General features: G+C 33.7%; 1 protein-coding gene across 2 annotated transcripts; it reads right to left on the reverse strand.

Moving 5' to 3' along the window:
- Positions 1-4001: 4001 nt before the first annotated feature.
- Positions 4002-14009, reverse strand: SYT4 (synaptotagmin 4). 2 transcript variants are annotated; one of them, XM_007448013.1, is made up of 4 exons: positions 13606-14009; positions 9900-10714; positions 8095-8215; positions 4002-6723 (listed from the first exon to the last, which is right to left on the reverse strand). In XM_007448013.1, exons 1-4 carry the CDS (start codon positions 13637-13639, stop codon positions 6416-6418), a joined length of 1278 nt encoding a protein of 425 aa, XP_007448075.1. In that variant the 5' UTR covers positions 13640-14009; the 3' UTR covers positions 4002-6415. The 2 variants fall into 2 exon arrangements, with proteins under 2 accessions (XP_007448075.1, XP_007448076.1); XM_007448014.1 differs by having other exon boundaries at positions 6092-6723; positions 9900-10660; positions 13606-13849.
- Positions 14010-23837: the final 9828 nt, after the last annotated feature.

Consider the following 23837-nt stretch of genomic DNA (forward strand, 5'->3'; position numbering starts at 1 on the left):
GGTGGATAGATCTAGAGTCTGTCATACAGAGTGAAGTAAGTCAGAAAGAGAAGGACAAATACCGTATGCTAACACATATATATGGAATTTAAGAAAAAAAAAATGTTATGAAGAACCTAGGGGTAAAACAGGAATAAAGACAGAGACCTACTGGAGAACAGACTTGAGGATATGGGGAGGGGGAAGGGTGAGGTGTGTTAGGGCGAGAGAGAGACATGGACATATATATACTAACAAACGTAAGGTAGATAGCCAGTGGGAAGCAGCCGCATGGCACAGGGAAACCGGCTCGGTTCTTTGTGGCTGTCTGGAGGGGTGGGATAGGGAGGGTGGGAGGGAGGGAGACAAAGAGGGAAGAGATATGGGAACATATGTATATGTATAACTGATTCACTCTGTTATAAAGCAGAAACTAACACACCATTGTAAAGCAATTATACCCCAATAAAGATGTTAAAAAAATAAAATAAAATAAAATAAAATTCACACACAAAAAAACAAAACAAAGGAACAAACACATGGAAAACATGGTGGCTTAAAACATTAGGTGTTTATTTTTCTCAAGTAACAAGTCTTGAAGATATTAAAACATATTCCCTTCAGTGTTATCACATATCTTCTAAGGGATAATGAATGAATAAAGGATTTCTCACAGTCAAAAAAAAAAAAGTTTGGGATGTCTATTATATGTATAGCACATTGGACTTCTATAGCTTCTAATATAGTATGAATTACAATAGACCCCTTATCTGCAGTTTCACTTTCCTTGGTTTCAGTTACCCTCGGTCAACCACGGCCAGAAAATATTAAATGGAAAATTCCAGAAATAAACAATTTATAAGTTTTAAATTGTGCCCTGTTCTGAGTAATGTGATGAAATCTCACAGCATCAAGCTCAGTCTTGCCCAGCATTCCCAACTTTTGACATCATCTGTCCCTGACATCCAACCATTGACATTGTCATAGCTCAGTGATCCAGGATCACTCAAAGCATGTGATCCTCCTTCTGACACAACTTCAGAAGGTCAATAATAGCTGTCATTCATCTCAGTTCATCTTATCATGTAGGTATTTTATCACATCTTCACAAGAAAAAGGGTATGGTAAAATACGATTATTCAAGTGAGAGAGAGACCACATTCAGATAACTTTTATTACAATTATTGTTTTAATTGTTTTATTTTATTATTAATTATTGTTATTAATCTTGTACTATGCCTAATTTATAAGTTAAACTTTATCATATGTAGGTATATATAGGAAAAAAACATAGTATATATATGATTTGTCATCCACTGAGTGTCGTGGAAAGTATTCCCTGGGGAAGTGGGACTACTATACATCAATATAAAAACAACAACATCAAAATTCTTTTATATATTTGGAACAAATTTTTCTACTGCTATTCTTGAACAATTGTGGTTTTCACAATGCTTTCCCATCTAATCATCAACTAAGTTTGATTTAGTTAAAGAAATATTTATTGAGTTTACTATGTACAACCTAGCTACTAGTGAAAATGTAAAGATCAATAATACACACATTTCTTATTTATAAGGACGTTATCTTACAATGGGAAAGTAAATACTTCTTCCCAAATAACATTTTAAAAGTAATGCTGTAAAGGAGTACTATAGAGCTGTAAAAATCAATATATGCATCTGGAGAATGATATCCATGATATATTGTATAGCATGCTTTTGTTCATCTGATACACAGAAAAATGTGAATATATCTACATATGTTTATATTAAAAATGAGAAGAATTAACCCAAAACTTAAATGTCATTATGTATGGGAGAGGAGGGAATAGTTGAGTGTAGAAATAGATGGGCTTCTGTTAATATATTTTGTTTTGTAAATTTATTTTTATAAAATATAATATTTTATATAACTATAAATCAAAATTAAATTCAAAAATCCATTTCTTAAAAATAGAAGCAATCAAAAAATTTACTTGAATGAGTTGGTGGTGTAATTACAGAGAAGCCATCACAAAAGACTTAAAAAAGCAGTCATCCAACTATACATTCATGGGGAAAGGTACATTAAGAAAAAAAGAACTGCTTCCAACACATGTAAATTTTTTTTTAATTTTCAGAAAAATATCGCTGGTAATAATGTTAGTATTGTTATTTCTTTTTCTTAAAAAAAGTTATAAATAGTTTCTATCTTATACATTTTTTCCTTAATAGCTTTATTGAGGTATAATTTGCATATAATAAAATGTACACACTTAAAGTGCACAATTTGAAAAATTTTGATACATGAATATACCCGTGGAAACATCATCACAATCAAGAAAATGAACACATCCATTCCCCTCACACCAATTTCCTACAATTCCCTTTTAATCTCACTCACTCACACATGTCCAGACTCCCTACTCCAATCGCAAGCAAACACTGATCTGCTTACTATCACTACAGATAAGTTTGCATTTTCAAACATTTCTGATAAATTAAATCATACATTATACACTCTACATTTTGGGGATTCCAGGGGAAAATAACTAGCTTCCTTCACTCAGTATAATTATTATAAGCATATATGTTGTTGCATGTATCAATTGTTTATTCATTTTTTATTGTTAAGTAGTATTCTATTCTGTGTATACAACAAAATTTATTTATCCATTCACCAGTTGTTGAACATTTAGGTTGAATCCAGTGTTTAGCTACTACGAAAAAAGCTTCCAAGAAAATTAATGCACAAGTCTTTGTGCAAATGCATGCTTTCTTTTCTCTTAAGTAAATACCTAGAGGTGGAATGACTGGGTCATTTGGGAGTTGTATATTTAACTTTTTAAGAAACTGATTACTTGTTTCTCAAAGCAGCTATACATTTTATATTCCCACCAGTAGTAGATCAGTGTAGGAGTATTCCTCCAAATCACCAACACTTGTCATGTTCAAACTTTTTGATTTTAGCCATTGTAATAAGGTGTGCAGTGGTATCTCATTGTGGTTTTAATTAGCATTTCCCTAATGACTAATTCCCTTAGAATATCTCTTCAGTGTCTCTGGTTGTTTTTGGCAGGGAGGTCTAAAATATATTTAAGCACTTAAATGTAATGACCAACTCTTTTAACATACCTGTGCACAGTCTTAATACAATTAATATGGTTTAAAACAAAAATACAATGGCAGTAGATTTTGGTTGCAACCATTTGCAAGGTTGTTTTGCCAAGTGTGATAATACAGAACACATCCATATAGATTAGTGCTGTAAAAAATGGCTGATCCTCCTGGTGGTGGATCCCATAGTTCCCATTTACCTTAACTGGTGTCTGATGGAAACATTGCAGATGTTCTGGGTCTGTTTTTCCTACATCTTTAAGAAGAAATAAACACTTCCATTTCAACTCCATTTTACTAAATAAATCTATCCAATGCAAGAATATAGGAAAAATGAAAAAGAAAAGACAGTAATATAAAATAGGTAATGAAAGAGACTAAAGTGAGGAAGAAGATCATGAAAAACAATAAAAGGAAGAGTAAATTAAAAGTTGTGATGAAAAATGGTGAAAGTGGTAAACTAACACACCATTGTAAAGCAATTATACTCCAATAAAGATGTTTTTTAAAAAATGGTAAATAAAATATGGAAAAGTGACCACAATATAGAAAGGAGAAGTCCAAGAATGTGGGCATGAAACATTTTAAGAATCTAGCAGAGCCAATTGATTAGGATCCCTGGAGGAGAGTGGCCTGGCATAGAGAGAAGAGTGAGGTATGCAATGAAATCTATTCACATACCATCCGTGTGTACTTGAGTCAATTGCCAAAGCTCCTTGTGTCTCAGGTTTGCTTCTGAATAGCGATAATATCTTCCCTGGATGAGTGTTATGAGGACTAAGCAAAATACAACAAGATATGTGGAAGTTCTTGGTGTTGAATCTTTATGTTTCTTAATATATGCCAGATGATCTATTAAGGAAACTCAAGAGCTTAGAAAGAAATAAGGGAATCCATTAACAGAAAACTTTGAGTTGAAATGGGTTGGTCAAAAGCAGCCATTTATTCATGTCATATAACATGATCTTACAAACATCATACAAAGCTGGCACGAAAGAACAGATACCATCTCATATACCATGCTTCCTCCCAAATCACTTCTATTAAGTTACAACATCAGAACAAATCAGTACTGAGTTACACAGTTATTCAAATATAGATACCTCCCCATTAGGGTGGTTAGATTCGCTAATCAGACAAACAATTAATTTACATGTTTAATACAGGGCAGAATGTGTAACAGAATTCAAGATATTCACACAGATATTGTAATACAATATAAAACAGTACAATTTTCAGAAAATGATGATATCACTATGCCCCTGCCTGTTTCAATTCCTTTCTAGTTTTTCTTCTTTCTTTTCTTAACAGCAGTTGCAAATAGTTTTACTCAACTTTTCACACCGAAAAACACTTTAAATTTTAAGAACTAAAAACTATTTACAAATTAGTTATTGTAATTTTGTAATTATTTGTTGTTGGTTTCATTGTTTCCCTAAAAAAAAAAAAAATCACCCTCCTCCAACAATACTTTGCTTGGTACAGTCATTAACTTCTGGCAGCTCTGAAGGATACTTAGGGTTGACTTCTTACAATGTTTCAGAGCTCCAAAATATATTATATTCTTCGACCCATGATACCAAATATACAAATATTAAAAGGCCATATGACTCCCCCAAACCATATACTGAATAAAATTCATTTCACATTGCTTTCACAGAAATACTGAGTGGACAAAGATGCTATGAGTTGACTTTATGATGGCATGAAGATGATGATTGGACAATATTCTTGTTTAATCCCCAAATCATCTTAAAGCACAAGAAGAGAGGTTGATTTCAATCTTTGTATATAGAGTGTAAATCATTTTCTTTACATTAGGAACAGTCATAAAAAGCATGTATAAGTTGTTTTGAAAATGCTTTGTCATAGATTTTACAAACACTGTGATATCAAACACATTCTCAAAAACTGCTAAAGCACTGACACAAAACCTGACTCAAAATGTAAATTTTTCAGTAGACTCCATTTCTAACTTGCATATTTAAAATTAAACTGTACCTGAGTTTCACTCATACTTTTCTAAAAACTCAAATACAGTGACATTACCTCAAGTAAATTCTTTCCAAATAATCACAGGGTTTAATGGATTTTTAATAAATTTCAGAGCCCTGGCACTGGAAAGATGTATAAGATACAGGTTTATAAACTGGTCAACAGACAACAGCTCAAGACAAATTAGCCTAGAAAAGATAGTGAAACATACTTGTGCTAATTTGACAGCCTAAATATATTATGTATGAACATATATAAAGTATATTAGGCTTGCCATGTAACTATTTTTTATTAGTTTGTTGGGTTAAGTAACACTTTCTATCCAGCGATGATTACAACTTCACAACTTTTTTGTCTTCATTTCTTTTCAAATAGTAGCTTAGTCTCTCTCTGGGGGAGAAAAAGCTGAATGAAGACTTGGTTACCATTGCCCTTTTTGTGTTCAAGGGATAACCTTGAATGTACACTTGCATACTATATATATTTCCTATAAGAAAACAGCATTTCTAACTGGATTTCTCACTGAAGTTTATTTCTTTACCCACTAGCTAACTCAGAATTTCACAAAAGTATATAGGGCTTTCTTAGGCCACATTGACGTTTGTCACAAGCAGTGAATAATTCAAGGCCATGGTTCTTATGTGAGATTATATTTTATTTTTGACTCACATGTAAACTTAGGGAGGGGAAAGCATATTTCGGCTATAGCATTCTCAACTCAGCCCTTTGATAAAATGATTTCTCATTTTATTCACTTTTTTTTTCAACAAACCTAAGTTACCCTTCTTATGATAAAATTGTGTCAAATAATTACAGACCAAAAAGAAATAATCATATACTTTTATATGCAGGACAACCATTTGCACATGACATAATTAATAAAATAATATGGAGAACATTTCTTTAATATCTTTGGGTTAAAGAAAAATTGATTTCCCCAGTTGATGAACAATGGATGAATTTTCATAAGAGAAGACCTGCTTTTCATTTCTAAATCCTAACAACCACATTGACTTCCAGTGACATGTTCCAATGAGATCATCACCACAGCCATAACTCGGGACTGCAGAGCAGTATTCCTAAAATGTTTGGCTACTCTTATTTATATAACTGGTAACCTTCAGGGGAAATTGAATATCTTATGAAAATTTATCCAACTTCTCTAATAAAGAGTAAATTATCATGATACACATTTACAGTTACTTTCTGGTCTGATAATTCAATCCATTTCTAACAACAACAAAAAAGCTTTCACAAGCTTGCAATCATGTATCAGAAAAAAAAAGAAAATTTCTTCTTGCCTAGTAAAAATCATTAAGTTCCAACTCATCATGGCTAGGATGCTAACCATCACAGAGCACATGCCACTTGGCAATTTGTCTCCTGGGATAGTCACAAATCTCCTTCCAGTGCTCTCCACTGGCTCCTTCTGCTGTTGCTCCCAGGACCAACCGCCCAATTACCTCATTTCGGGATCCCCTTTCAGAATCCAAAACCAGAAATTCAACACTTATCTCTTCAAGACCCTCACAGGGAATGTCAAAGACAAACAGTTCATTGAACACTGCATTGGGGGTGCATTTCTTCACATGAGTCTTCTTTTTGGAGATTCTCTTTTTGGCATGGTACAGGTTCACTTTGACATAGGGATCTGCAGTGGGAAACAACATACATTGTACTGACAAAACTTGGTGGGAAAGCTGATATCAAGATAAATGGTGCCTTAGAGATGCTAATAAAATGTGATTATAACGAATGTGAGTGAGAACAAAGTGAAAACATGGATAAAGCTTGGTTTCTCTATTGTCAATAAATTGAAAATAAGTAAGAATGTACAACATAAGAGATAGTGGAGGACGGGAAAGAACTGTAATGGAAGGATGAAAAGATAACATAAAGGGGAAGAAAATAGAATGTTCTAATGACACATTCTGATTACTAATAATTCATTCCAGAGAATGGAATAGAAGGAAAAAATATTACACAACATCTATCCTTACTGAGTTGTATGACTTTGGATAAATCTCACTAATTCTCTGAACATGGGCTTTCTCTTTTGAATGGGGAATGGGCATTTAGAATTCACAATGGCAATGCCTTTTTTGGCTTTAATTTTTTTGTGGTTCTTTAACCACTTGCTGTGTTTTTTTCCTGTTACCCAGTATTGATCTTTCCTGTGTCACCTGTACCCTGTGAATTTTAAGATCATGCTACTTTATCACACATTTAATTATATTATTTTGCCCTTTTCTGGTTGCATGAGTCATTTTAACTTCCTAAACTAAATCTTTGAGACCATGTTTTTAACCTCCATTATCTAATAATAAAACTACAACTAATAATAGCACTGGATGATATTTAATGAAGTATATATTTCCAGACCTCATAATCCCCTTCAAGGTAAGTACTATTATATCCAGTTTGTATAGAGTTTAAGAAACATAGCCAATGTTACGATGCTAAGGAATTGAAGGGTTAAGATTTGAACTCAGATCGTTTTAAACAATAGGTCATATGCTCTTTCTCATTGTACAGCAATTTTTTTTTTTTTTAGTAAAAATTAGTCACAAAACTAAAAGATAATTCTTAAAACAGACAACAGACACATAAGGAATTAAAGGAAAGATAATAAAAATAATAGTAATGTAAGGGTAGGCAGGTTCATTTAAAATAGTAAAATTAAGAACTTTTGCTAAACCTTAATTTTATTTCCATCACTGTGTTTTTGGCAATGGCCTCACTTCTGTATTTATCACTGCTTTCTACTTCAACTCCATTCAGTCAGACATCTATGACATACTAACTTTGTATTGGATCTTAGAACTATGCAGTTTTCTTCTTCTTGATAATGGCCTTGGCTCACACATTTATTCCATAAAATGAGAAATAAAAACAATCACATAATTTGTGATTGTGAATAAAGGGTGAATCTAAATCATAGTCCAATGTTAGTTGTTAACTATTTTGCCCAATATATTACTCATTTCTACACTGAGCCTGAGTTTTTCAAAAACATTCTTACCTGAAAGTCCAGACACATCAGATTTAGGCAGGTGCCGAGCTTTTAAAACAACCACAGTGAGAGTATTTGTGATGGACTGATAGCAGAGAGAGATCAGTAACTCACCACGTCCTGAAGACTTCTAAACAAAGAGAGATATGAGATAAATATGCTTTTATTATTCTTTAGTTTTGAAATTTATACTTATATTAATTTTTAAAGCACTATAATAGCATTGTTATTTAACTGTTATTTTCCTACTTACTTTAATATGCTAAAGAATCAAAGAGTAACTAAAAGCTTTTGTGCGGTACCATCACCTTCTAAAACAACTACCTGCCATCTTGTGGTCTTTTTAGGTACTACAAAATGTTACAATTCGTAATGAGTTAGCCACACCCATTACTAGAAATGTTTTAAAGGGGAATATTTAAAACATATCTTACACAGAGGTATTTTTAGTTTTTGTTTTTAATTAACTCTCCAATTTTTGAAGTTATTAATGGTAATTAAAATTATCTAATTATTTGAATGGATCTGTATATGGTAAAGTGACTCAAGTTTGATTTGATTTCAAATTCTTTAGCACAGACATTATTAGAATTTGAATTCAGAAAACCTGAAATTTAGTCTGACACCCACTACTCTCTTAGCCCAGAGGACTGATGGAGTTAAAATTCTCTTCTCCCACCACACCCAGAGTCCTCCTTTAACCCAAGGAATGAATTAAATATTGGAGAGAATTGATTCAGAATATTTAATGCTTTGTCTCTGAACAGTATCATAGGTTTTTTCTTTGCATAATACTTAAATCTTATTTTTACTTTAACATTAGATAAGATGACCAAGAACTCAAAGTACAAGTTCTAACTGAATGTAACAAAAAGTAAACTTGGTATAACTAAGAATAATGGTTGCCCAGAGCTCCTAAAACTTCAATATGTATTTATATAAAAGCTGACATGGGGTAACTGTATGAATAAGCACTCCAAGAAGAATAAGAGTGGGGAGCAAATCTTTATTCCCACTGTGCCACTACACAGTTAGGTGACTCAAACTACTTAATATTTCTTGATCTTGAATTTCACTAATTTCAACAGAAAAATGTGAGGATGTGGTCAAAACAAACTTTATGGTATTCTATAGAATTATGCCTTATAGACACCAGTTATTCTGAAATACCACAATTAGAATAAAATAAGCTCCATATTTAAAGGGAAAATACATTTAAATTTGATTAATTGATGTCTTATCATTTTCTAATAATTCCAGAACTACCAAAGTAGCATAACTGCAAAGGCCGAGTAACTCACTTCCTGTTATACAACATAAAGGTGAATATTTGTAATTCAATATAATGAGATATCTCTTCCTTAAATAGCAATTCTATGAAGTCATTAGAACTTCAAATACTCAAAATGAACTGACTTAATTTTCAATTTCAATTTCAAATTCAATTATGTTGACATTGAAATATATTTTTAACTTTCTTATGAGTAAGAAATATTTGTCTGCATTTTAGTGGCAACCTTAGTCAAAATACTTGTGACAGAAATTAATTAAAATATTTATATAAATGATATTTAAATAAATCCATAAAGCATCCCTTTTATTTTATATCATTAAGATACTTTATGCATTTCTGTTGTGGGTTAAAATTTCTTTCATCTACTCTATCCCCCTGCTCCTCATTTGATTATGATTAATAATAGTTAAACATGGTCAAATGATATGTATAAGACATCATTTTAATAAAACTCCCCTAGATACAAAAAAGCTACAGAAAAGATTGTTTATAAATATGTTAAGCACTAAAAATGAATTACCCTAACATTTCTCTTGATAATCTCTCTGTTCATTAACTTTCTTCCATCAGTTAATTCAATTCCTGTGAGAGGAATAAGGACTTCTCCAATTATATCATCTCTTGAAAACCTATCAAAACTCAAGATTGTGAAGTGCAAGGCCAACTCTTGAATCTGGGTGTAGGGTATTCCATAGAATGTAAAGGTCTCATCAAAAGCTGGGTCCAAGGTCTTTCTCATAACTCTGGTTTTCACTTTATGCTTCTTCTCTGGGAGAATCATCATTTTGATGTATGGATCAGAGGTCATTGACTGCTCATCCATGGCTGGCAAGCCACGGGCTTCTTTAATATTTACCACAAATGCTTTCTTCTCAAAATTATACTCTAAGGAGAAGAAGAGGGTTCCCAGCTTCTCTTGTTTCTCATCTGAAGTAAGAGAAGTGCTGGACTTTAAGCTATCAGGGGAAACTGCCTCTTTTTCCCCTTCTGAAAAGAGCTTTGGGGTCACATTCTCCAGGTCAGAAGGACTGCCAGCTTTGAGGTTTGTTTTGGGAAAATTGCCATTTAGATCTCTCTTCTCAAGATCAAGACGCAAAGAATTCTTTGGCCCAGCTGGTTTATTCTTTACTTCATTTTTCTCATCTGCTGCAAACTTCTTTTTGCTGTTTAGGTTTTCAGGATAAATATCAACTCCCTTTAGCACATGCACAAACTTATATGGAGGAGTCTTGTTAGATTTGGATGATTTTCTCTGACAGCAGATCCATGCAAACAGAGAGACTGTGAAGACCAGGCCAAATGCACTGAAGATCCCCACCACTGTGGGGATTTCATCTGAAAAATCAAATGACCAATAACATGCATTAATTGGGCAGAGTTGGAGACACCCTATTTGAAAAGCATCCTAAAGCTGGCAGTTGCTGTAGGTTGCACAGATTGAATTGCTTTCCAACTGTTCTGGGTGAATTATGTACCTATTTCATGTCACTTTCAGGAATAAACACATTTGTAACACATAAAGAATAAATACAGTATGATAGAAAATCCTTCATTGTAGTAATTTTTCACAAATAAAATGAAAAGATGAAACTGGGTCTGGGCCATGGATGGGAGAATGCTAAATGACCCTGACCTACCTTCGTTTTCTCAGATAACATGAGTCAACTACAGCATGATGAGTCAATACTAATTTCATTATGTTTACATTGACATTTTGAGGTTTCCAGAAGCATCAATTCTTACTATGTAGCTCTAAGTGCATATTCTTCAAATACTGACAGAAATTATGGAAAATTATCTTCAGTTGTCACAAAGCCATTAATAATTTCCATCCAAATTATAGAACAGTGGTAAAAGAAATGTACATATATTAGGGAAGAAAGAACAAAAATATGAACAGTTTATTAATGATATACAACTTATAAGACTACAAACTCATATGCCGACCCAAAATTCTTCAAACACTGAATCATCCAAAGTACAAATTACCTAAAAAGGATAAAACCCAAACAATGGTTATAAATGAATTATCATTCTTTAACATGTAATGAGAAGAGTGTGTAGAGATAATTTAGAGTTCAATTTTATCCATAACTGATTTTTTTCCTAGCACATTTCCACATGGTAAATGGCAATCAAATTGAAACTGGCACTTGTTCCTTGAATGAGGACACATTAAATTACTGACATTAGGTAACACTGATTATGCATGAAGCTTATCATGTTCCATATGTAAGTATATTCTCCAACAAATAATAAGTTCATCATGTTACATATGTAAGTATATTCTCCAACAAATAATAAGTAACACTGTGTAAGTAAAAGCAGTATTACTATATCTGGACACAGTGCATCAGTTGAGTCAATGTTTAATATAATATAAACTAATATAATTAATGTAATAATATCTGCCTTTATCTCCATTCCAGTCTATTTTTAAATCCCAAATAGTGAATAATAAAGTTAAAAGTTCCAGTCAGGAAAGGGTTAAGGCTTGTTTAACTAACCTTGAAAGAACAATCTTTTGTTTCTCCCCTCCCTAATCCCCCAAACTTCTGCCTATCTACTTCATAATCACAAAACTGAGCTCAAATAATATAAGATTAAGAAATGACAAGAGCAAAAATGTCTAAGAAGATAAAAAAGCAAATACAACAATTAAAAATTCTGTAGTTTAATTATATAAAAGAACTGAATTGTGTAAAGGTGATTTTTGAATTTCCCAGATAGAAAAAACAGGGAATGCTACAGAAGAAGAATGAGGTGAGAGCTAAAGATCATCAGCTAAACTTAGTACCAGCTTTTCAATTTTTCCTTCTATTTAAGTCTTTGTGGAGAGAAGAAACACACACACACACACACACACACTCCTGGACTACTTAATAACCCAAGGTCAGGGAGCAAAAACAAAGTCATGAACTATTCTTGATTCTTTAGTCAATGCAGGAAGAATAATTTTTTAAAAAGGAATAGAAAATAATTTCTTTTCCTAAATAAACAATGCCAACACTAGAACATATTTTTAACTAGCATAGCCTCTGAAAATTCCTCAGTATTCAAATATTTTTTCTGATTTTCAAATCAGAAATTGGGAATACATATCATATCACAACAATATGAACTCAATCACTCAAATGGACAGCTGTGAAAGAAATTCATTTCTGAATATAATATCACAAATTTTCTGTGTTTAATATACATATCAAATGGCAAAATATTCAATATAATATAGAAGGGCTCATCTACTCCCTGTGCATTCTCTACTGTTAAGGTCCTAAGCTTTTGAGAGCAAAGATCTCAGTCATTTCACTCAGTTTCATAACAAACTTCTATAAATTCCCTGATATTTCCAAATACATGTAAAGTAAAACTCAAATCTCTTGCCTTTGGAATATAATGGGACCTAAAAATACCACTTTTCTATTTGAAGAAGTACATCTGATTTTTTTCCTTTTCTTTTTTTACTGAAAAAGAGGAGAGTAATGGTGCTAAAAATCTGTTATAGGAAAAGGGAAATTGAACAGGAAAATATAAGTCCTAAGTATAGTTTCCAGTAGCTTTTAGCTAACTGACTTGCAACATTTCCCTTATCTCTCTGGGCTCCAGTTACCTCTCCTGTGAAATGGAATGGGCTCAGCTAGTTAATTTTGAATATCCCTTTAACCCTAGTATCATAGGATTCTGTCTTTCGTTAGCAAAATATTTCAATGATACAACAAAAACATAGCAGAGAAAAAAATACCTTATGGTACACTCTGCAATAAAATATACATTCTAAATGCCCAATGTTCAAGTTATTTTATACCAAGATCAAGCCCTTATATAATCACAGAAACATCTGGCTTCTCCAGTAAGATAAATACAGGTTTATGTACAAATAGAAATCACCTGCAGAATTGATGACACCAACAAGCAAACAGACCTCTTTACTTAGCGCATGCTGCAATTTACAGGGCTACCTGAATGATTAGGAACTTCTTGGATGTAAAATCGCCCTGGCAGAAAGCAATTTTAAGGAGAAAGATATCAAGGAAGGGAGAAACCACAGAGATAAGCCACTATTGCCCTTTGACAGTTCTCATTTTCCTACCTGGGAAATCTATGTTCAACATCCAACGAACACACACACGCGCGCGCGCGCGCACACACACACACACACACACACAACACATCACCCCAGAGTATTTAAGGAACAACCGCAGTTATAAGCGGAGTAACTTGCTTACCAAATTCTTCCCGGCTGGTAGCGATCGGAGCCATTTTTTGCTGCGTATTCTGTCCGAGGTGCTGAACGGAAACTCCCTATCTTGGTTCACTTGCCTGGATATGAAGCGAAAGGGCTTTTCCTAATGCTGAAAACAACGGCGCAAAGCTCAGGGGACCTAAGCCTGGAATAGGGAGGAGGTAAAGAGGGAGGTCCACTCGCCCTCGCACAGTGATTTGCCACCCCTCTTCCTGTTTTGGCTCTTCAGAGACGCTTGTCTCTGAGACTCTAGAGGTGGCTGAAACCCGAATTGACGCAATCCTGACGCTACAGGGTTGAAATCAGCACCTCCCTCCTCCAAGCCTCTCCTCTACCCTTCATTCTTTCTTCTTCCCTTCCCTCCTGAGAATTCAACACACATTCATCAATTATTTTAACTGTTGGACTACATTTGCTATTCTGTGAGGGCTCAGAGGTACATAGAGATGTCCCGAAACTCATTGATGTCAATTCATGATATAAAATCTGATCATCTAGATCAGTAAAAATGTGTCTGTGTTATCAGAATAATATAATTTACAGAGGCGATTTGAGGACAGAGTAAAAAGAGAAATTTCTGCATCAGTGGTCCACTGTAAAATGAAAATCTATATTTTCTTGCTATTTAAATTTTTGTTTGACATATTATACCTACATTAGAAAAAAAACTCACTGCACATTGATCCATTTGAAATAAGATAACAATTTTCCTATCATTATCACTTATTTTCTAAAAAATTATTAGTCTAAACATTTTGTTGATTCTGTTGCTCAATCTGCCTCTTAGCTCTCTTCCTTTAATATCTGATATTGGACCACTTAAAGTACTTAGGGACAGATGGGAATAATCCCTTCTGTATTCCAACTCACAGTTTTGACTTTTACATATAATGAGATTATTTTTGGAATGTCATTTCTGGTTAAAAGTCTAATATGTTTGTGGAAAATAGTTACAAGAATCACACCAAAATCTAAAATGACATTGATAATTATTGGTTATTTTCAAAGGAAAACATATTTTTTCTAAACTGATGATATTCCCAAGGTTGAGGAACTCGGAAAATACAGTGTCAGATTCTGATTAATTTTAGTCTGAAGAGTGTGACTTTTTAAAACAAGCATTAGCAATTTTCCAGAGAAGAGAACTGAGGCTGTAACTTCAACTTTCAATTATTGGTCCGCAAAGAATTCCTCTTCTCTGGAGCTCAGTGAGCAAGTGACATTCAGTGTGTGCTGGGATGGGGGAAGAATGGGTATGGGGTGAGTCCGTAAAGCTACTGTACAAGTGACAGTTTCCTGCATACTGGCAAGCAGCTGCTCTGAACGTCAGGACTGTGTCTGGGGAGAAATTGGCTTCAGTCTTTTACATCATGGAAAATTTTATAAATCTATGTCCTTCTTCTTTCCCTTTCTACTCACTCCCACATACTTGGCATTTTAGCATTCTTCTAACAGATTTTTTCTTTAGCTTATATCTTCCTGCTATGAAAACATACAAACTAACTTACTGTGTTCAATTTTTCCATTGGCAAAATCTGTGTTTTCTGTCCTCATCTTTCCATTTCATTCAGATTACTTGCTTTCTTGATTTTGCATGCACTGGTGAGATTGTCCCTATGAATTAATATCCATTAGACAGATGAAAGAGAGAGTGGCATTTTTTTTTTGTGATATGTATCACAGGTAAACAAAATATATGGTGTGAGGTTTACTAAAATATGTTTTCTAGCTAAGTTATTTCTACATACGGTTATACTCACTTGTAAACATAACTACCTTATATATGTGTTCTATATATATTAATATCTCATTAATTTTACCTTCAGGTGGTAAAATGCTATCATCCAAAACCTGTCTAGATTGTTTAAACTCTGTTTCTACAGAACCCCACCTTACCCTGGGTTGTCTTATTTCTGAGGACAAATTGTGATAAAGTTACCTCTTGCCCAGAGCTAATGCTATTATGGATATAGTAACCCTTTCATTGTTTGCTTTAACAACAAACTGAAAATAAATATTATTAATTAAAATCTCAGATGTTTCCTTCATTTTCATATGATGCATAACATATTATTCATTATCTAATCTCTTTAGACAAACTTCCAGCAGCACCAGATGGGGAGTGAGAAGTTGACCCAACGTCTACGTTGGGTCGTCTACGGAAAAACCTGTAAGTTTCTTGTGATTGAGATTCACACCCTACAACTGTATTACATTATCTTTAGATCCAGCAAACAAGTAATCAATTCGCTGACGTAAACAATACCACTATTGCAACATTGATTTGGGAGGAGGGGTAGTTGCTAGGTAACCACCTTATTGCCACCCAAAACACACAGTCTCAAGCAAGTTCATGCCCTGGTAAACAAATGCATCTGTGCAAGTGGCATTGTTTACTTCAAAGTGATTCTTTGACTGTTGAAGTGCTTCAGCGTTTACCCTATTTTATTTCTGATTGCAAATATATATAGATATTTTGAGAAATAATGAGCAGAACACTTGAATTCAATTTGTCCTTAAGAAATCCAGTTGATTTTAAAGATTATTGTTAAATAATTACATGATCATTTTTATTCATTTTACTTATTTTTCTTATTTCTATTTAATATACAGTTTAATTTGTAAACATTATTTTTATGGCTTATTAATTATATCATTTAGTCTATATTTTCTTTATTTCTTTCCTTAAAAATATTATTGGTGGATGTGTTTAGAACTTCCTGCTAAGCAAAACAAAATTTCAAAAAGTTTTGAAAATGTTTCAATGATCTTCAGTAATCTTTAGTAATACCCAGATTAGTAATACAAAGGCATTTTACTGGTCTACAGGTAGAGTAGAATGAAGTATATGATAATGGATAATGTTTTTAATGTTCCATATCATTCTATTAAGAATGCTAGTTCTAACGTTAAAGGAATAGATTTGTATTACAAGCATACCCAAGTCAAAATTCTACAAGACAAATCCTTTCCCAATTGGTATTACAGAAATCCCTTCACATGCACAAGTTCTATATTTGTTTTTCTTCAAACTATTCAGCACTTACTATGTACCAAGCTAAATTGGGCCCTGATGGCTCATGAGTGAAAAACTCATTAGCTTAAACCAAAAAAAAAAAGCCAATAAACTTTCTTCCTTTCTTCTTTTCTTCTTTCAACACACCCTTATGAAATATGTAATACCTCCTAGGTTTTACCTAAGTAGGGGGTTTATGCTGGTCAAGATGATAAAAATTATCTTTGCCATCATGGAGCTTACAGACCATAGAGAAAATAGCCCTTCCTTTAGAACTGGGCAGAAACTTTTCATATCATAATTGTAATCATATTTCTTTTACTTGGTACTTCCTACCAAATTTGGTCAGCATTATTCCACAGCCACCACTCTCTATCCCATTCAGTCTGTCTTTATTGATCTTGTTCTTCATAACTGTAGATTCATTATGATACACTCAGATTGCATTCTTCCTTCTCCTATGAACTGTCCACATCTTTTCTCCCATTTAAGAGAGTTTCATTTATACTATGAAGTTTCTGATTTACAAGCAGTCATGGATCTATTCTAATTAAAATTTTTATAGCACTATCTCTAGTGAAGTCCTTTAATTCAGCTTGACATATCGTTGGTTACATGCCAAGAATTCCCAAAAAGGTAAACCAGAGGCCTCTACTAATTCTCCCCTCAAATATTCCACAAGTTTCACATTTGTTGATGATCTTGGCACCAATTTTTTCATATCTCTTGGCTTCATTTTATTTTTACATTCCAGGCCTGTTTTTAGGTTGTGGTCTTTGAAGCAACTTCTCTAGTTGTTGGATATTGGTTATTCAACAAGAATTTGACCTGGAGCCACTCTAGAAGGCTGCTCTGTTTCCATTTACTTTGAAGGAATTTCTTGCTAACTCCTCACAGCACACCCATCTTCCCTATTCCAATCTATTCCTAAGTGAGACTTCTCTTAGCCTTCTTTCAACAATAAACATATATATTACCTTAAAAAGCAGCAGTAACATTCATCTGACATCTCAATAGATGTGAGAGAAGTCTGAAGACAATTGAATAACTCTAAAATGGTAAAAGAGAACAACCATCTATCTAGAAATTTATCCTAGCAAAAATCAAGATGAAAGAAAGAAATTTCTAGAAAAGGAGAAGACGAGAGTATTTATTGCCAGCAAATGTTAACTAAGTGAAGGAAAATGATCACAGACCAAAACACTGAAATGCAGAGTAAAACAAAGAACATAGAAAGGGTTAATATGTGTCTAAGTATAAATGAATATTAACTGTTTAAAAGAATAAATATGTATTGTGATATACAAAATATATGTAGAATTGTATGACCAACAATGTTTCAAAGACTAAGAGAGAGTAAGTTGAGTTCTCATGTTTTAAATCTTGGAAATGGTAATAGAAATAATTTATATTTAACTTTTAATCTCCAGGGTAATCCAAATGAGTATCAGGGGAAAAAATGTACGTAAGAAGTTAGTAAGTGCAAAAGAGCTAATAAAAAGTAAAAGAACAAAAAAGGTAGAAAAAAGAAATAAACAGGTGGACCAATAGAATAAAAATGAAAATTTGGGGCTTCCCTGGTGGCGCAGTGGTTGGGAGTCCGCCTGCCGATGCAGGGGACACGGGTTCGTGCCCTGGTCTGGGAGGATCCCATATGCCGCGGAGCGGCTGGGCCCGTGAGCCATGGCCGCGGAGCCTGCGCGTCCGGAGCCTGTGCTCTGCAGCGGGAGAGGCCACAACAGTGAGAGGCCCGTGTATCGCAGGAAAAAGAAAGAAAAAAAAAAATTTGGAGGATAATAACACAAACATTAACTGAAATGGACTAAATATTCCTATTAAAAGATGGGGGGTTGAAGTGTCATAATATGAGAAATAGACAAATCCACATCATAGAGGAAATTTTTTCAAAACTTTTTCATAACTGAGAGCAGCAAAAATCAGTACAGATACACAGTACCTAAACAAATTAATAAATTTGAGCTAATTAAAAATACCTAGTAATTTTTACAAGTAAATATGGAACATTTAGTAAATTGATCATTAGGTAGCCATTAAATGTTTCAAAACACGTCAAAAGACTGAAATAATTCAGTTTGTTCACAGAGATATTAAGCAGGAAATAGTACAGTAAGCTATCTAGAAAACCGCTTATTGTTTGAAAACTAAGCATGAAACATGTAAATAACCCATGGGTCACAAATAAATCTCAGTAGAAATTAGGGGAAAAGTTTCAAATGAATGATAATTACAACATATATTAAATTATGTGAAATAGAGCTTAAAAAATGATGAGAGAGTGTGTGGTCTTTTTTTTTTTAACATCTTTATTGGGGTATAATTGCTTTACAATGGTGTGTTAGTTTCTGCTTTATAACAAAGTGAATCATTTATACATATACATATGTTCCCATGTCTCTTCCCTCTTGCATCTCCCTCCCTCCAACCCTCCCTATCCCATCCCTCCAGGCGGTCACAAAGCACCGAGCTGATATCCCTGTGCTATGCAGCTGCTTCCCACTAGCTATCTACCTTAGGTTTGGAATGGGAGAAAATATTTGCAAATGAATCAACTGACAAAGGATTAATCTCTAAAATTTACAGGCAGCTCATGCAGCTCAATAACAAAAAAATAAACAACCCAATCCAAAAATGGGCAGAAGACCTAAATAGACATTTCTCCAAAGAAGATATACAGACTGCCAACAAACACAAGAAAGAATGCTCAACATCATTAATCATTAGGGAAATGCAAATCAAAACTACAATGAGATATAATCTCACACCAGTCAGAATGGCCATCATCAAAAAATCTAGGAACAGTAAATGCTGGAGAGGGTGTGGAGAAAAGGGAACACTCTTGCACTGCTGGTGGGAATGTGAACTGGTACAGCCACTATGGAGAACAGTATGGAGGTTCCTTAAAAAACTACAAATAGAACTACCATATGACCCAGAAATCCCACTATTGCACATATACCCTGAGAAAACCATAATTCAAAAAGAGTCATGTACCAAAATATTCATTGAAGCTCTATTTACAATAACCCAGAGATGGAAACAACCTATGTGCCCATCACCAGATGAATGGATAAAGAAGATGTGGCACATATATATAATGGATTATTACTCAGCCATAAAAAGAAACGAAATTGAGCTATTTTTAATGAGGTATATAGACCTAGAGTCTGTCATACAGAATGAAGTAAGTCAGAAAGAGAAAGACAAATACCATATGCTAACACATATATATGGAATGTAAGAAAAAAAAATGTCACGAAGAACCTAGGGTTAAGACAGGAATAAAGACACAGACCTACTGGAGAACGGACTTGAGGATATGGGGAGGCGGAAGGGTGAGCTGTGACAAAGCGAGAGAGGGGCATGGACATATATACACTACCGAGAGTATGTGGTCTTAAATGCACATACTAGAATAGAAAAGATTCTAGAAAACAATAATTTAACTATTTATTGGGAAAAATAGAAACAAAAGCAATTCTATGCAAGAAATGTTGAGAAGGAAAAAAGACAGAAAATAAATTAATACAATTTAAAAAATACTACATAAAGAGAGCTAAAAAATCTAAAATAATTTATTTGAGAACATTAATCTTATTGTTAATTCCTGGCAATATTGACAAGAAAGAAAAGAGGGAAAAATAAAAGTTACAAATGAAACAACAGAGCAAAAAAGACAAGCCATAGAGCAGGACTTAGAGAATATATTTGCAATGAATATTTCTGACATAGGTATTATATACAGAAATATGTAAAGAAAACTCAATTTTAAAAGACAAACATTCCAATTAAAAATGGACAAAAGCCCTATTACAGGCAGTTCACTAAGAAAGATACATCTTAATGGCTAATGATCAATGAAAAGAGCTTTGCAGCAGCAGTCTTCAGAAAAATACAAATTAAAACCTCCCACAAGAGATAGTACTACACACCCACCAAAAGGCCTAAAAGTATAGGGGAAGATGATACAAAGTGTTGATAAGAATGTGGGGTAATATGAAATCTTATTCACCGATTTTTTGGCTTTTATATTGTTACAAATATTTTGAAAACTGTTTGACAATATTTACTAAAGCAGAACATAGACATGTGCTATGGCCCTGTAATTTCACCTGTGGTTAAATTCTAAACTGAAATTACTACACCCAAGTACAAAAAATGTTCATAACAGCATTATTTTCAGTAGCCAAAAATTGGCAACATCTTACCTTTCCTATCCACACTAAATTGAATAAACACTTTATATGCTATAATACTATACAGAAATGAAAAGGAGCAAAATGCTACTATATATAACAAGGGTGAATCTCATAAACATTATGTTGAATGAAAGAAACCAGATAGAAAAGTATAAACACTATAAGATCCACTTATTTAAATTTCAAAAAAATAAAAACTCAGTGTTAATAGAAGCCATATGGTGATTATCTATGAAGGAGGCAATAACTGAGATGGAGCACAGACTGATTTCTTCTGCATTAATATTCTATGTCTTGATCTGATCAGTAGATGGTGAATCTTTTTTATAACTCATTGAGTTACTCAGTTATAACCTGTGTTCTATGTTTTTTAATTTTTATTGTAGTTGATTTACAATATTGTGTTAATTTCTGCTGCACAGCAAAGTTATTCAGTTATACATATAAATACATTCTTTTTTATATATATTCTTTTCCATTATGACCTATCATAGGATATTGAATATAGTTCTCTGTGCTATACAGTAGGACCTTGTTGTTTATCCATTCTATATATAATACCTCATATTGGCTAACCACAAACTCCCACCCCATCCTTCCCCCAAGCCCCTCCACCTTGGCAACCACTGTTCTTTGTGTGAGTCTGTTTCTGTTTCATAGGTTCATTTGTGTCATATTTTAGATTTCACATATAGGTGATATCATATGCTATTTTTCTTTCTCTTTCTGACTTTCTTCATATAGTATGGTCATCTCTAGTTGCATCCATTCTGCTGCAAATGGCATTATTTTGTACTTTTTATGGCTGAGTAGTATTCCATTGTATATATGTATCATGTTTTCTTTATCCATTCATCTGCTGATGGACATTTAGGTTGTTCCCACGTCTTGGATATTGTGAATAGTGCTGCTATGAACATGGAGGTGCATGTATTTTTTTTTTTTTTTTCCTTGCGTTATGCAGGCCTCTCACTGTTGTGGCCTCTCCCATTTGCGGAGCACAGGCTCCGGACGCGCAGGCTCAATGGCCATGGCTCACGGGCCCAGCCGCTCCGCGGCACGTGGGATCCTCCCGAAACGGGGCACGAACCCGCGTCTCCTGCATCGGCAGGCGGACTCTCAAGCACTGCGCCACCAGGGAAGCCCGCATGTATTTTTTTGAATTAAAGTTTTGTCTGGATGTATGCCCAGGAGTGGGATTGCCTGATCATAATTCTATTTTTAGTTTTCTGAGGAAACTTCATACTGTTTTCCATAGTAACTGTACCAAATTACATCCCCAAAAACAATGTAGGAGGGTTCCCTTTTCCCCACATCCTCTCCAGCATTTTATTTGTAGACGTTTTAATGATGGCCATTCTGATCAGTGTGAGGTGGTACTTCATTGTAGTTTTGATTTGCATTTTTCTAATAATTAACAATGTTGAGCATCTTTTCATATGCTATTAGCCATTTGTATTTCTTCTTTGGAGAAATGCCTATGTAGGTCTTCTGCTGATTTTTCAATTAGGTTGCTTCTTTCTTTGTTGTTGTGTTGTATGAGATGTTTGTATATTTTGGAAATTAATCCCTTGTCAGTCACATTGTTTGCAATATTTTCCCCCTTTCTGTATGTTGTCTTTTTGTCTTGTTTACAGTTTCCTTTGCTGTGCAAAAGCATGTCAGTTTGATTAGGTCCCATTTGTTTAATTTTGTTTTATTTCTATTGCCTTGGGAGACTGACCTAAGAAAACATTGGTATGATATATGCTAGACAATATTTTGCCTATGTTCTCTTCTAGGAGTTTTATGGTGTCATGTCTTTTGTTTAAGTCTTTATATGTTACATGTCAAAAAAAATTTACCCAAAACTCTGTGTGTGTGTGTGTGTGTGTGTGTGTGTGTGCACTTAACATTGCTACATATTTTACAAGGGCAATTATATTTTCAAGGACATATACACAAACAAATTAGTGTAGATATTAAAGTAGATTTATGTAAGGAAGGAAACTATGACTGGCAATTGGACATAAAGTAGAAAAGTATATTAAATTGGAGATAGACTCTGTATAATTTATTATGCATCTATGTTTTAAATTGTTTTCCAAAAATTGAATATTCCTTTGACCTTTAACTTTTCAACTATCTAGCCAGTTTCACTTCGATCTCATAGTCAAAGTGTTGCACTTCCACCTTCGATTTACAGTAAACCATCAGTTCTGAACTATTTCCTTACCCAGGTACAGATACTATAAAAATAGATGATTATTATTAGAATTGAAAATACTAGGAATTGGCTCTGCATAAAGATGATAAAAGGAAAATGTATGTGAAATGTGAACTTCTTGAACTTCCTATATATATATATATACTTATATAATACAGTTAGGGTGAAGTGAAGTTCAGGGGGCTGGAACCATTATCTAACATCATATTGGAAAGATAAGGTTGGGAAGGTTTAGAACTCCATGACCTTTAAGCTTCCTTCCAATTATTCCATGCTAAGAAACAATTCACTACTACAGCAGAAATAGCTCTAATCTCCATTTTACTGAACCCATTCTGCATAGAGTACCATTTCCACTGCCAAAAGTCAAGTATAGCAATACAAATGTGCAAAATAAAAAAAAATTGATAGTGAAATGTGTCTTTGACATACTTATCCTTGCCTTATGCAGACCTTTTTTACCTTTCAGTACTCAGTTCTTCACAAACTTAGTATTCATCTACTTATCTGTTTTCCCCTTTCCCTTTCACAAGCACATACTTTCTCTCGGGTGAAAAACGAATAACAATTTCTCATAGCATACTTTTAAATAAAATCCTTTTGTGACTTCTCTTGAGGAGATAGATTTTTAAAATACTTATATGTGTGAATATAACCAAATATCCTTATCTACTACAGGAAATTAATAAAAGAGTGAAAAATCATCTGTTTGCCTACCTGAGCCTCTAAAATCATATAACGACTATGCTGTTTTGTCTCTCACCTTGGAAAGCAGG

Source organism: Lipotes vexillifer, unplaced genomic scaffold (assembly GCF_000442215.2).
Source record: "Lipotes vexillifer unplaced genomic scaffold, Lipotes_vexillifer_v1.1 scaffold734, whole genome shotgun sequence".
NCBI classification, from domain to species: domain Eukaryota; kingdom Metazoa; phylum Chordata; class Mammalia; order Artiodactyla; family Lipotidae; genus Lipotes; species Lipotes vexillifer.

Excerpts from the sequence above, each read along its gene's own strand:
- SYT4 (XM_007448013.1), bottom strand. The coding sequence starts at position 13,639 with ATGGCTCCGATCGCTACCAGCCGGGAAGAATTTG. Across the intron at positions 8,216-9,899 it reads TTATCAAGAGAAATGTTAGG|AAGTCTTCAGGACGTGGTGA; the intron begins GTAATTCATTTT and ends CTCTTTGTTTAG. Across the intron at positions 6,724-8,094 it reads TGATGTGTCTGGACTTTCAG|ATCCCTATGTCAAAGTGAAC; the intron begins GTAAGAATGTTT and ends TTCCCACTGCAG.